The sequence below is a fragment of the Antedon bifida genome, chromosome 10, assembly GCF_963402885.1.
Source record: "Antedon bifida chromosome 10, ecAntBifi1.1, whole genome shotgun sequence".
NCBI classification, from domain to species: Eukaryota; Metazoa; Echinodermata; class Crinoidea; order Comatulida; family Antedonidae; genus Antedon; species Antedon bifida.
The window spans coordinates 12,995,853-13,009,983 of NC_136235.1; the positions used below are offsets into that span (position 1 = coordinate 12,995,853).

General features: G+C 36.0%; 2 protein-coding genes across 2 annotated transcripts; both read left to right on the forward strand.

Moving 5' to 3' along the window:
• The first annotated feature begins 11,800 nt into the window (after window positions 1-11,800).
• On the forward strand, window positions 11,801-13,018 carry LOC144853478 (uncharacterized). The gene has a single exon (XM_078711174.1). It carries the CDS (start codon window positions 11,801-11,803, stop codon window positions 13,016-13,018), a length of 1,218 nt encoding a protein of 405 aa, XP_078567300.1.
• Window positions 13,019-13,214: 196 nt separating this feature from the next.
• LOC144853479 (uncharacterized) lies at window positions 13,215-13,925 on the forward strand. The gene has a single exon (XM_078711175.1). It carries the CDS (start codon window positions 13,215-13,217, stop codon window positions 13,923-13,925), a length of 711 nt encoding a protein of 236 aa, XP_078567301.1.
• The last annotated feature ends 206 nt before the right edge of the window (window positions 13,926-14,131 follow it).

Genomic DNA, 14,131 nt, shown 5'->3' on the forward strand with positions numbered 1-14,131 from the left:
TTTCAATGATTATAATTCAAAGCAAGAGTATTGTATGTCACACATGTCACACCAATTATTAGAATTATCAATTTAAATTATATGGTCAACTTCCCAAATGTTAAATTATAATCAACACATTCATATATAAGTATCAATGTTCTTATCTCCATTCATAACTTGAGAGCCTAGATTCCGGTAACTGGTCCTCTTCGACCTTGATGCTTGATGCTTGGTACCCTGCTCGCAGCGCCAAGTTTGTCGTGGTCCGAACAAATAAAGAGGAGAAAACACTTGGTTTCTTTCCTTCAGTGCGATTTTATTAGTTTCGTATATATTGTACTTCAGCATCAAATCATTACATAGGCATAAGTCATTTCAGGTACAAGAATTCGAGATTCAAGATATAAGATTCAAGCCCTCAAGTTATCAACACCAACGTATGTATGACACAGCATCAACTCGTGATAACAAGATAACAACTCCTGATTATTATACTTCCAACTGAGCAAAAAAAATAAGAACATATCAATAGCTTAAACAAACTCTCAAACAAAACTGTAGTAACATAGCGAGAGCCAACAAAACGAACAAAAGACCCGCTCTGCTTACGCACGGTCTTTTATCACACAGTGTCACCTGTATTCCAATTACAGAATGACTACGCAGCGCCCTCAATACTCAATTCATCACATCTTCCCCGCCCGGAAGTACTTTTGCCCCCAAAAGTAAAGTTTCAATAAAAAAAATGCAATAGCCATATTTATTTGTTTAGAACAGAAATTGGAAGTCTATGAGGATTACTATTAATACCCTTAGTGGAACGGGTTGACCTTCTCGGAGGAGAACGGACACTTTGTGTATTCCCACAATGGAATCTAATGTCCTCTAAATCATCCGAATCATCAGAGTCACTTAATACTTCGGATTGAAATGGTAGGCCCAAGGAATCATCTACTAACGAATGACCAACTGGATACAATGTATCTTCTCCATTGGATGGGTCTAGAACAAGTTTCCGTCTATTCACATACTTAAGTTCACCACCCCTTACTGGCCGAATACCAAACACATCATCTGTAGAATTAATTGACTCAATTATATAAGAAGAATCGTGAAATTTATCAACAAGTTTATGACGTGAATTAAAGGATTCCCTCCTAAGCAATACACAATCACCGATTTTAAGACACTCAACAGGCATCTTAACAACATGCCTCTTTTCTTCACGAATTGCTGCAGCCTTCAATCTGGACAATGTTATCTCATAAGCTCTTTTCATCAATTTTGTTTCTTTTTGCAAATATTCCTCCGACCAATCATTATCCAAATTTCCAATCAGACTATCAATAGGAATAGATGGCTCTCGACAAAACATCAATAGATACGGAGCGACACCTGTAACACAATGTGGTGTAGAATTATAGATATAAACAATGTGATTAATTAACTCAGGCCATCTTCTACGTTCTTTAGGATCCAGAGATCGTAACAATCCACATAAAGACTTATTAAATCGTTCACATTGTCCGTTTCCAGAAGGGTAATAACTAGTAGTACGAGATTTGCTAATACCATATAACTTACATATCTCACGAATTACGTTGTTCTCAAATGATTTACCCTGATCGGAATGTAACCGATCAGGAACACCATAATGTACAAACCACGAATCCCTTAACACATTAGCAACAGTGATTGCTGTTTGATTTTTACATGGAACAGCCAAAGAAAATTTACAAAAAACATCGGTCATAACCAGAACATCTTCGTAACCCCCCTTACCCCGATCTAATTTTAAGAAATCCAAAGCCAAAATCTCCTGAGGACGGAAAGCCAGTAAGTGTCGAAGTGGTGGTTTAACAGTAGGAGAGGGTAATTTGCTACGCACACAACGACCACAGCGAGAAATGTAAAGTCTTACTTCATTATTCATCCCCGGCCAATAACAACGCCGTCTTAACAAGGACAAAGTTCGATAAACCCCCTGATGCGCCCACTTATCATGACAAAGCTCAATTAAAGTTGAACGCAAATTACGTGGAACTAGTAATTGTCTGAATGAAATAACAATAGGATCTTTTACTTGCCGATACAAAACACCATTAAATTCAACATAATTGGACCACTCACGCAACCAACCAGATACACACTCCGCTTCTGGACGCCCATCCTTTTCCCTACACCATCCAGCCTTCCATAGTTTCCAAACTTCACCTAGCTCATCATCTTTCTGCTGCATATCTGTAAGTTGCTGAAATGTATAACTTGGTAAAACAGAAGGAATAGACTTAGTTTCCGGAAGGGACTTTGCCATAGAAACTGAATTATCTGAATTTTGGATATCAACAATAGCAGTACGAACATGTACCAACAAGCAACAAGCAACAACCGCCAATGCTTCTTTATTTACACTCTCTTCTTCGAACGGATATCTGCTTAAAGCATCCGCACACTTATTGTTTGAACCCGGTTTATACTTTATTTCTATGTTAAACATTGCAAGCTGAGCAACCCACCTTAACTCAGTCGCTCCTAACTTAGCAGTTTGCAAATATGCTAAAGGATTGTTATCCGTGTAAACTATAGCTTTAGAACTCTGAATGTAAGAACCAAATTTATCAACAACGGCCCATTTTAAACCCAATAATTCCAATTTGAAACTAGATAGTCCAGCATAGCTTTTCTCTGATCCACGTAACCCACGACTTGCATACGCAATAGGATGAAGAATCTGGTTATCGTCCCGCTGAGACAAACATGCCCCTATCCCATTACCACTAGAATCCACCTCAATAATGAACTCTCTATCAAAAATAGGATAAGCTAACACAGGTGGAGTCACTAAACTTTTCTTAAGACTTTCAAATGCAATTTGTTGTGGTAAACCCCAATGAAATGTACCTATTTTGTCTTTACCGACTCCAGCACGACCATTCCCCACCCGAGATGCTGCCATATGGGTAATATTATGGAGCGGCGATGCAATCTTAGCGAAATTCGGGACGAACCTCCGATAATACGAGGCAAGTCCAAGGAAGGACTTAACCTCAGTAACATTTTTTGGAACAGGCCACGAAACGACTTTATCAGTCTTACCTACATCAACAGAAACACCTTTACTCGAAATGACATGACCCAGATAAGCGACTTCTTCCCTAAACAAATCACATTTTCTTCCTTTCACCTTTAACCCATACCTCGCTAACCTACTAAACACCTTATCTAGTCGATTCAAATGTTCATCAAACGTAGCTGAAAAGATAAGAATATCATCAAGATATAAAACAACTTCAGAGAGATTCAAGTCACCCAGTACATACTCCATTACGCGTTGGAACGTGCTTGGACTGTTCGTAAGACCCTGTGGCATCCGCAAAAACTCGTACAATCCCCACGGCACCCGGAACGCTGTTTTACCAATAGAATCATCAGCCATGATTATTTGAAAAAACCCATGTGCCAAATCAAGGGTTGAAAACCAACGAGAACCGGTTAAAACGTCAAGTACCTCATCAATTCTAGGTAAGGGAAATGAGTCTTTCATAGTACGCCCATTCAATTTGCGATAATCTATGCACAAACGCAAAGAATTATCCTTTTTCTGAACCAAAACGATGGGACTGGCGTAATCACTTTTTGAAGGCCTAATAATACCCTGATTTAGCATTTCTTGTAGCATTGCTTTAACTTCTTTAATATTATTAGGATGGACTCTACGATATGGCAATCTAATAGGTGCATTGTTACTAATTAATGAAATTGAGTGAGGTATCACATCGCACTTCCCAACATCATAGGGACCTGTAGAGAAAACATGTTTGTAATTATTTAACAGCAACAAAACTTTGCGCTCCTTATCTCTAGGTAAGCCTTTCAATAGTAAACCCGGAGGACAGACCAACTCAGATTCTGCAACAATGCTACGTTTATGAGACGGATAATTACCATCAACCAGCTCAGAGCCGTTGGAACACACATCATCCGGTGGCAATACACTTGAACACACATTGACTTCATGTAACTTATCACAAGCCACTGGAACAGCTGTATTAAAGTGCTTTAAAGAAACAAAAATTTGGGATTGCTCATCATTAACTCTCAAGACTACCTCGGCCCTACCAGTACAAGGCGAAGCTGTTTTCGCACCAACTACCTTACCCAAGGTTTCCAGAATTCTCGGATCATCTTGAATATAACGTAAAATATTACATCCTGTCAAAATTGGATAAGAAACATTGTTATTACATGCACTATCAGAAACAATGAGAAAACTACCCAACAAATTGTGCCCTAATATTTCAATTGGAACTTCAACATAGCCCTCAATCGGAACTTCAACACCACAGACGCCAATCACATTGGTAAATAACTTGTCTGCACTGTGTAAACCACCCAGCTCAGATTTTAGAATTCTGTGATAAATTGAAGAAGGAATGATAGATGCTTCCGCTCCTGTGTCAAGAACTGAACCCAATTCAACTGAACCAAACTTTATAACAGCACAAGGGCTTTGGGCAACTAAACGGCTAAGCAAAGAGGATTCCGAGGGCTCTCGTAAATCATTAGGGGGAATAATTTTATCTTCCACAGAAACAACCGGGATTTGAACAGAACCTAGATTATGATTATCTGTAGATGGTTCGGGCTTTGACTTCCTAACTCTACTTGGACATTTTGCAGCAAAGTGACCGACCTTTTTACATTCCCAGCAGAGACCTGGAGGCATTTCACAATTATCTCTATTATGACCAAATTGTCCACAATTAAAACAACGACGGGGCCCACTTCTATTAAAAGAATTATTAGTAGTATTTTGGGAAAACTTACATAAACTCTGTTGAAGTTGATCTAGCTGTTGTTTAAGAACCTTTAACTCCTTTTTAATTTCACAATTTTCAGATTGGTTTGAATAAGAATTTGTTGGAAAATCTACACCCTGAACTTTCGGTCTATAACCCCGTGATGTCTCGCCTTTAAACAATTCAAGAACTTCCTCCCTCATTTCCATAAAGGATTTACCCCTAGACGCCAATTCAATTCTGCGCATTTCACGCCTAACGAGTGGATCCCGTACCCCTTCTACCAATCTCTGTTTGAGTGTGGAGTCCTGTAAATGTTTGAGAGCATTCTGCTCATTGGGGAAAGAAGCTTCCAATAATCGCGAATAAATTTTCATTAACTCTAAACTATATTCGGCCACACTTTCATAATCCAACTGATTACGAGAATAAAACAAAGTATTTAAAGCCGATACGGATTCATCTGGAGAAAAGGTAGTCTGTAACACTTGAATGGCCTTTTTAACATTTTTGCCTTTACCCAATATGGACATTTGGTAATGTACTTCGTCTTTAGCCGATCCCCCCAAGTGACTTACTAGGGCATCATATTTTACGTCCCCACCTAGATTATAATGTGTACAATATGTCTCAAAATCTTCGAGCCATTCCCGCAACGTGACATCCCCAGGGGATTTTGGACGACCCCTAAATTTAGCCAACTTAATAGGAGGAGGAACTTTTTGAACACCCACACCTTTCAACACATCAGTAAGCGCAGCAATCATACTATTAATTCCTGTGGTCTCAGTATCGGGTTTCTCAGCTTTCGCCATATTAATATACACAGATGATATAACGAGTTTAAATCGAGAATATACGAACAACGATCATTCATAAACTAAACTATAAGGTACTATATAAACAATTGATCACAGATAACATATCAACAATATATTTTAACAGATCCACACTTTTCAATGATTATAATTCCAAGCAAGAGTATTGTATGTCACACATGTCACACCAATTATTAGAATTATCAATTTAAATTATATGGTCAACTTCCCAAATGTTAAATTATAATCAACACATTCATAAGTATCAAAATTATAATCAACACATTCATATATAAGTATCAAAATGATAATCAACACATTCATATATAAGTATCAATGTTCTTATCTTCTTATCTCCATTCATAACTTGAGAGCCTAGATTCCGGTAACTGGTCCTCTTCGATCTTGATGCTTGGTACCCTGCTCGCAGCGCCAAGTTTGTCGTGGTCCGAACAAATAAAGAGGAGAAAACACTTGGTTTCTTTCCTTCAGTGCGATTTTATTAGTTTCGTATATATTGTACTTCAGCATCAAATCATTACATAGGCATAAGTCATTTCAGGTACAAGAATTCGAGATTCAAGATATAAGATTCAAGCCCTCAAGTTATCAACACCAACGTATGTATGACACAGCATCAACTCGTGATAACAAGATAACAACTCCTGATTATTATACTTCCAACTGAGCAAAAAAAATAAGAACATATCAATAGCTTAAACAAACTCTCAAACAAAACTGTAGTAACATAGCGAGAGCCAACAAAACGAACAAAAGACCCGCTCTGCTTACGCACGGTCTTTTATCACACAGTGTCACCTGTATTCCAATTACAGAATGACTACGCAGCGCCCTCAATACTCAATTCATCACATTATATTGGACATCTATTCCAGAAATGACGGGTTTAATTATCTTATCCTCCTGGTTTTAATTACAAATAAAGCTCTGTCTACACTATCAAACTAGTTTGATAAAAAAACGTGTGATGTGCCCAAATATGGTAGTGATATACCCACCGGCACAGATCATTAAATTGTTGGAATGAAAAAGAAAGTAAGATTTCATTGACACGCATGGCGTATTGTATGTATTTTCAGAAAATACAGTATAATCTAAGAGTAGATTTTGCGTGAATATAACCAGTGGCGCATCAGGACCAGTGCCTAAAAAGTGCGTAACCCAAAATAATTGTATTCTTCCGGGCGAAATTTTGATCTTATGTGGGTTCATCCCACTTTTATTTCCATACAACTGTTCTCTTTACATATATTTTTCACTATACACTATACATATCATTATATTAACAATGTTTGTTTAATCATCTGTTTACATATTATCACATTGATTCCTCTTTTTATACATATTATCTGTAACACATTTCATTAACAAGCTTATTTTTTTCTTACATAGTTGTTTTTGTTTTTTTCATCTACCCTATTTTCATTTAACAATGCATATTCTCTGTTATACTCATTACTTACTACATTTTTACTGTTAACATAATATTGTTCTCATCCTTTAACATTAATATTTTTGTTCTTTAATGTTTACAAAACTTTATTTCCAACAGATTATCCTTTTTTTGCATCTATAACTCCTAAAATTTTCCGTTAACTTTTTTCTCTTATGTGGATTCATTCCACTTTTTTTTTACTTATTTTCTTTAAAAACTATTTCCATATATTATTTTGTTTATACATACATTATCATTTAACCACATTGATTACATAGTTTCCTCTTTTTATACATATTATCTATAACACTTTTTCATTAACAAAGCTTATTTTTTCTTACATAGTTGTTTTTGGTTTTTTTCATCTACATGCATATTTATTTCATACAATTATAATACGTTTATGTTTAATAAATCCATCCCATGGGTTTGTCCCATTTTATTTTTCTTTGGATTTATCTATGCAAACATATTTTCATTTAACAATGCATATTCTCTGTTATACTAATTACTTTTTACTGTTAACATATTTTTCTCATCCTTTAACATTGATCTTTTTGATTTTTAAATGTTTACAAAATGTATTTCCAACAGATTATCCTTTTTTGCATCTATAACCCATCAAAGTTTCACTTAACTTTTTTTTCTTATGTGGGTTCATTCCATTTTTTTTTTACTTATTTTCTTTAAAAATATTTCCATATATTATTTTGTTTATACATACATTATCAATTAACAACATTTATGTTTAATGATCCATTAAAAAAATTAGACATTTTTTTTTTTTAACAATTTTATCATTTCAAAATTCCACATGCAGTAAGAATGTGCATATTACATATAAATACCTATATGAAAGCTTTGATGAATACACTTCACCACTTATACATAAACCTTCTTATCCTTCATCGTTGTTTTTTTTATCATCAATCTATAAAAAGCCTACATTTATTTATATGAATGGAATTCACAACTCTGCTACTTGTAGCATAGGCCTACTAATTGGCTTTATGCACATTAGAGTGAGACTCAGTGTAAGGTAGGCCTATCCATAAATGTTGGTTATGGCATACGACGTTGTCAAATTATTATACTGTATAGATTCCGATCAATCAACATTGTATTCTTCAAAAAATGACAATACAACTGTCGTGTATTTGATTAATTTCAATCAATAGAGGTCTGTATAATGGTAAACAAAACCGAAAAAATATAATAATAAATATAAGATAATTATAATGAAACAGGTTCAATAATATCATTAATAGATGATTTTGCAAGAAGAAATGTCACGCAATACCTATAAACAAAATAAAAAGACAAATACATCAATAGGTACGTACTAACTAAAGTACAGTATGTTCACATGCGAACACTTCTATAGTCACGTATTTTGCCAATAACGCACGATTCTAATTCTTTTTCTTTTCTTCTTGAAATTTCATAAATATCAATTAAATACACTGCTCCAAAATATAGTAGATCAACGTACTATGAATATGTAATAAATGGACGAAGATTTAATGGGCCTAGCATAAGACCAATAATGTTTAAAAATATATATAATATGCATAAATACTGTATCAAAATACAACAAATAGTTACAATATCATAAAACAAATAACGAGAGGCAAGCCATGATTCAACGTTTAAATCTTGATTTGATCATCATCAGGAATGATGATGCCTCTCTCGTTATTTGGAGTTAGTTTTATGCTATGTTATTTAAACATAATCAGTGCATCTATTGGTTAGTTACACTAATAACTACTATAAATAAATAAAGTAAAAGCTCACCAAAGTTGAGCCTCCAAACAGTAGGCCTAAGCTTTTTTGTGGACTAAACTAATACAAGTACGCATTGCATGCACATACATTAACAGTACAGAATAACCGTTGCCTTCCCTGTAACCTATTGTGAGACTGGTTGCAATAGAACAATAGGCAATTCCTAATGCACACATGGTGTGCCACAAAATGTAAATTTTGCATGGATGAGTGCACCTAACATAATACTTTAGATCGGTGGCACACTCAGCACAAAGGTGCATCCTTCACAATATAAAATATAACAATTAACAGAAAAGTAAAAAGGCAAAAGCAACTATCAACCCCCATCCTACCAACACCCCCCCCCCCCCCACCCCCAATTTACATCGATACATACAGTAGATCATTATTTTACACAAATGATTACAAAACAAGATATAGTAAAAGTGTATTAAATAAAATCAATAATGTAGCAATGTAGATAACATAGTTATTGAGTCATGGAATTCAGTGAATCATTTCGAAATTTCCATGCTTGTTTAAACACGGTACTGTACAAGATTTGAACAAACGTTTTACATTGATGATGTGCTTTATAAATACTGCACACTCTTCAATTTCAACGGCCAATTTTCTAATCATTCAAGAAGAATGACTTATAGCGAAAATCAACATTCCATAGTGGTCCACATTTGGAATCACGTCTTTGGCAACAGGTGCCTATTTTCTATTCAAATCATAAATTTCCCATCAGAAACATTAGTTTTCTCTTTCAAGAACTTGATTTAGACGTTATCAAAATAATGGGCAAAATATATACACCGACTTGGAACAATGCAATGGAAGATGGATATTTGGAAGATGGATATTTGGAAGATGGATATTTGGAAGATCGCTCAAACGAATGATCTGTGGTCGCCATACTTGATTTGTGAAAGAGGTAAAAGCCATAAAAAAAAAAAAGTTAGATCATATATTGTGATTTAATGCGTATTAAGATTTTCACCAATCATTGCTCAGGAATGTTCGACTCTTAGCAAATTGGCCAATGGAAACTGGCTTTGATGTTGAAGTTTTTTTTTTTGGATCTTGTTTATAGGCCCACATGAAATAATTATTCATGTTTAGGATTAAAAAAAGGAACTAGTTGCTCTCCGAGTGAATATCTTTATTAAAACTGCAAAATTACCTACTTAAAGTTTATTAATCTTCATTTTTCATGTTTTTTTGGGGGACAACCTTAAATTATTGTTCTTTCTTATTCAGAAATAATTAATTATCAATTATTTTGTTTAAAGATGTATTGTCCCTTGAAACACAAAAAATGAAGGTCAAAATATTCTAAATTTAAATTGGCCATATCAAAGTAATATTAAAGTTATTCACTTTAAGCCAAAAACAACAAGTTTACGTAATTAACAGGTAAATTAATTTGATTACATTTAGTCTGGAAAATCGTTGCGAGCGAAAGTAAACAAAGATTTCAAACCACAAGTATGCATTATGCATCACAACTCGTCACGGTTGAGAAGGTGTTTTCACACAGATCGCGAGGAAGTTTTATGATTATGCTTACAGAGTAGCCAAACAAGCGCGTTGCATTATATGAGATATGTTTTGATCGAAAACTTCGACTGGAAGTCAAAGTTAATTTTTGAACAAAAGAACGTCTGTATTTCAGTTAAATGATTTTTTTTTTGACTAATTTTTGGTGAAAGTTAATAACTATTATGATACTTCAAAATGACCCACTTTTTTCGAAATCTTTTTTGTTTTATCTTTTTTTAAATTAGTCAAAGGGACAATATGCCTACATCTTTAACAATCAGCAGTAAACATTTTGTGTAACGTAAATATATAGTCTGACCTACGGTACAGAACAAAACTATAATCATAAACTATGTACTGTGAGTAACCACACAAAAATAGAAAAAAGTATCCTACTTTGAATTTATTTATTTCAAATCACTCAAAGCAAATAATAGTACCAAGGTGGGTTATATGCAATATGTTAGTTTATCTTTATTGATAAGGTCAAGTCTGGGGGTCACTTCATCAAGCCTAGATGTCAACAAGTGATAAATGGCCAGTCAGACCAAAGGTGCTATAAAGAGACATTCAAGTGAGAACAAATTATATTCTATTACAAACAAAAACTTTACTATAATTCGATGATTATGTGACGGCGAATTATTATATCAGCCTATTGTAAATACCGGCCTATTAGGTTGACAGCCAAAATAAAGTTTTAATTTGACTGATTTGAAAGCTTACCACGTTCTTCTAGAGGAGGTGCAGTTCTTCTTATTAAATCTGATATCAAATTTTCGTTTTTAGTGAAGGTAAAGATAAACGTTGAAACTTACCAACGTTTCGTGCGTTAGCATGGCACCAAGCTGACCAAGCTGACACCACTACCTTGAAAAAGTTCGATGCTAACGCACGAAACGTTGGTAAGTTTCAACGTTTATCTTTACCTTCACTAAAAACGAAAATTTGATATCAAAAATATTTTGGGAAGGAGATGAATTTTTTCAATTTTATTAAATCTGGTTTTAATGTTCATCTCCATGATACTACTTCCTTCAAAGCGCTTGAATACATCGATCTTAGTGTCTCAACACCACCATCTAACACAGCCTTAAGAGTATTTATAGTTTATCGCCCTCCTTCTTCAGCAAAGAGCAAACTTAGTCCTGAAATGTTCTTTGACGATTTCTCATCTTTACTTGAGCAGGTCTCCCTCTGCAACGATAACGTGGAATTACTAATTGCCGGTGATTTTAACTTCCATGTGAATGATGATGGTGATACTCATGCTAATACTTTTCTTGATATTTTACAATCGGCATGCCTGAAGAACCACACAGCAATGCCTACATGTAAATGGTAACACACTTGACCTCATAATTATACGTACCTCTAGTAATTTTGTACCGGCTCTCGACTGCTATGATGACTTGCCATCTGATCATATGGCTTTAACTGCTTTGGTCAACCTGAGTCGTCCACCTTCTATTGTTGTGCACAGACAGCAGCGCAAGCTTAAGGAAATCAATCACGTTGAGTTCTGTGATGATATTCGTTCATCATCACTGTTACTCAATCCTTCTGACTGCCTAAACACCCTAGTCCAACAATACAATTCTCTTCTTGTAAATCTTCTTGACAAGCATGCGCCTGTGGTTGACCGTAAAATCACTTTACGTCCCCACGCCCCGTGGTACAACGACCAACTTCGGAGTGAGAAACGCCTAAAGTGTATTGCAGAGAGAAAGTGGAAGAAGTCAAATAGCAGTACTGATAAACAGTCTTATCATCGTTCCTGTCGTGACTACTCGTTACACCTTACCGAAGCAAAGAAACAGTATCACCCTACTTGTTTTCAGAAATACGATCTGCGTAACCTTTTTCATCTCGTCAACGAACTTACAGATCCAGGTCATGGTCAGGTTTTGCCTTCATATGCTGAACCAGACGCCCTTACGGAAGAGTTTGCTGACTTTTTCAGAGATAAAATTCAGAAGGTCAACGACCATATCCTAAGTTCATGTGTTGATATACCTCCGGAACCTGCAGTGCCACCACCAGCTACTTCAAGTCTGGAAAACTGGGATGATTTAACATCAGAGAACATATTGGAAGTAATCATGGCATCTCGCACACGATCATGTGACCTTGATCCTCTTCCTACATCCTTGCAGAAAACCCACATAAATGAGCTCATAATGTGTATAACATCCATTATCAGCACCTCATTTTCAACTGGCAAATTTCCATCACACTTAAAGCACGCCATCATCACTCCTATAATTAAAAAATCTAAGCTGGATCACAATATACTTGCTAACTACCGGCCGATCTCAAACATTTCCTTTCTTTCCAAGGTGCTTGAAAGAATTGCATGCATACAGCTTCAGAATTACCTTGCAGAAAATAAACTTCTCGGAAACTTTCAGTCTGCATACAGGGCCAATCACAGTACTGAAACAGCACTAGTGCGTGTGCACAATGATTTGATTAGGGCCATTGATTCTGGTCGCGAAGCTCTTTTAGTTCTATTGGACTATTCTGCTGCTTTTGATACTGTCAACCATTCTCTTCTACTTCATCGTCTCAAATCAGTGTTTGGTATCTCTGGCAAGGTCCTCACTTGGATTGAGTCGTATTTAGTTTCTCGCACATGCCATTAAAGTGCGTTCCATTTCATCATCATCAAGCAGTTTGTCATGCGGCGTTCCTCAAGGATCCGTTATTGGACCCCTTCTTTTTATCTTATACACCACTCCACATGAATCATTAATAAACGCACATGGTCTAAACTGCATGTTCTATGCTGATGATACACAGCTGTATTTGGATTTTTCACCCTTTAATCTTCATAATACTATGTCTAAAATCTCTGCATGTTTGAAAGACATACACACATGGTCATTATTCAATCATCTGCAACTTAACATACAGAAGACAGAGCTTATTCATATTACATCACGATTCCGAAAATCTCTGCCATTGCAACCATCTTCTGTATTAGATCTTAAACCATCCTCAGAAGTTCGAAATCTTGGGGTTTACATGGATTCCCACATGCGGATGGATGCTAACATCAATGCCATCTGTCGTTCTGCTATAGTTGGGAATCGGAAGATTGGTCTAATTCGTAGGTTTCTGGATAGGGAAACAACTACACGACTTGTGCATGCTTTTATATCATCACGTCTGGACTACTGTAACAGTATTCATGTCGCACTGCCCAAGACCCTGCTTAGGAAGTTGCAGATGTTACAAAATAGTGCTGCCCGTCTAGTGTGTCAAACTAACCGTAGAGACCACATAACACCTATCTTACATGAACTGCACTGGCTTCCGGTGAAGGAGCGTGTCAACTTCAAGATATTGCTACTCACATATAAATCTCTTCATGGCCTTGTACCGAAGTACATCGACAATGTTCTCACTCCACAATCCTCATGTCGCCATCTTCGTTCCAAATCTCAGAATCGTCTTGTTCCTGCTAAAGTGAAGACCATCTCATACGGTCACCGTGCTTTATCTTATGCAGCTCCTATGCTTTGGAATTCTCTTCCAAACTACATTTAAAAATGCACAGTCAGTGGCTGTTTTTAAGAGGCTTATTTGTTTCTTAAAGCATTTTAATCTCCTTTTTCTCCTTTTCCATGCCACCAAGATTGTTTTAGATCTATTTTTGTAGGGCAGGAGGCGCCTGAGTCCGGGATGACCGAGACACAACTGGTGCTGACCGGGGTCCAATTAGACCGATCTCTGGTTAGCGACGAAGGCGTATC

Bases quoted from the DNA above. Each gene is read 5' to 3' on its own strand.
- LOC144853479 (XM_078711175.1), top strand. From the start codon at position 13,215: ATGTCTAAAATCTCTGCATGTTTGAAAGACATACACACATGGTCATTA.
- LOC144853478 (XM_078711174.1), top strand. From the start codon at position 11,801: ATGGCTTTAACTGCTTTGGTCAACCTGAGTCGTCCACCTTCTATTGTT.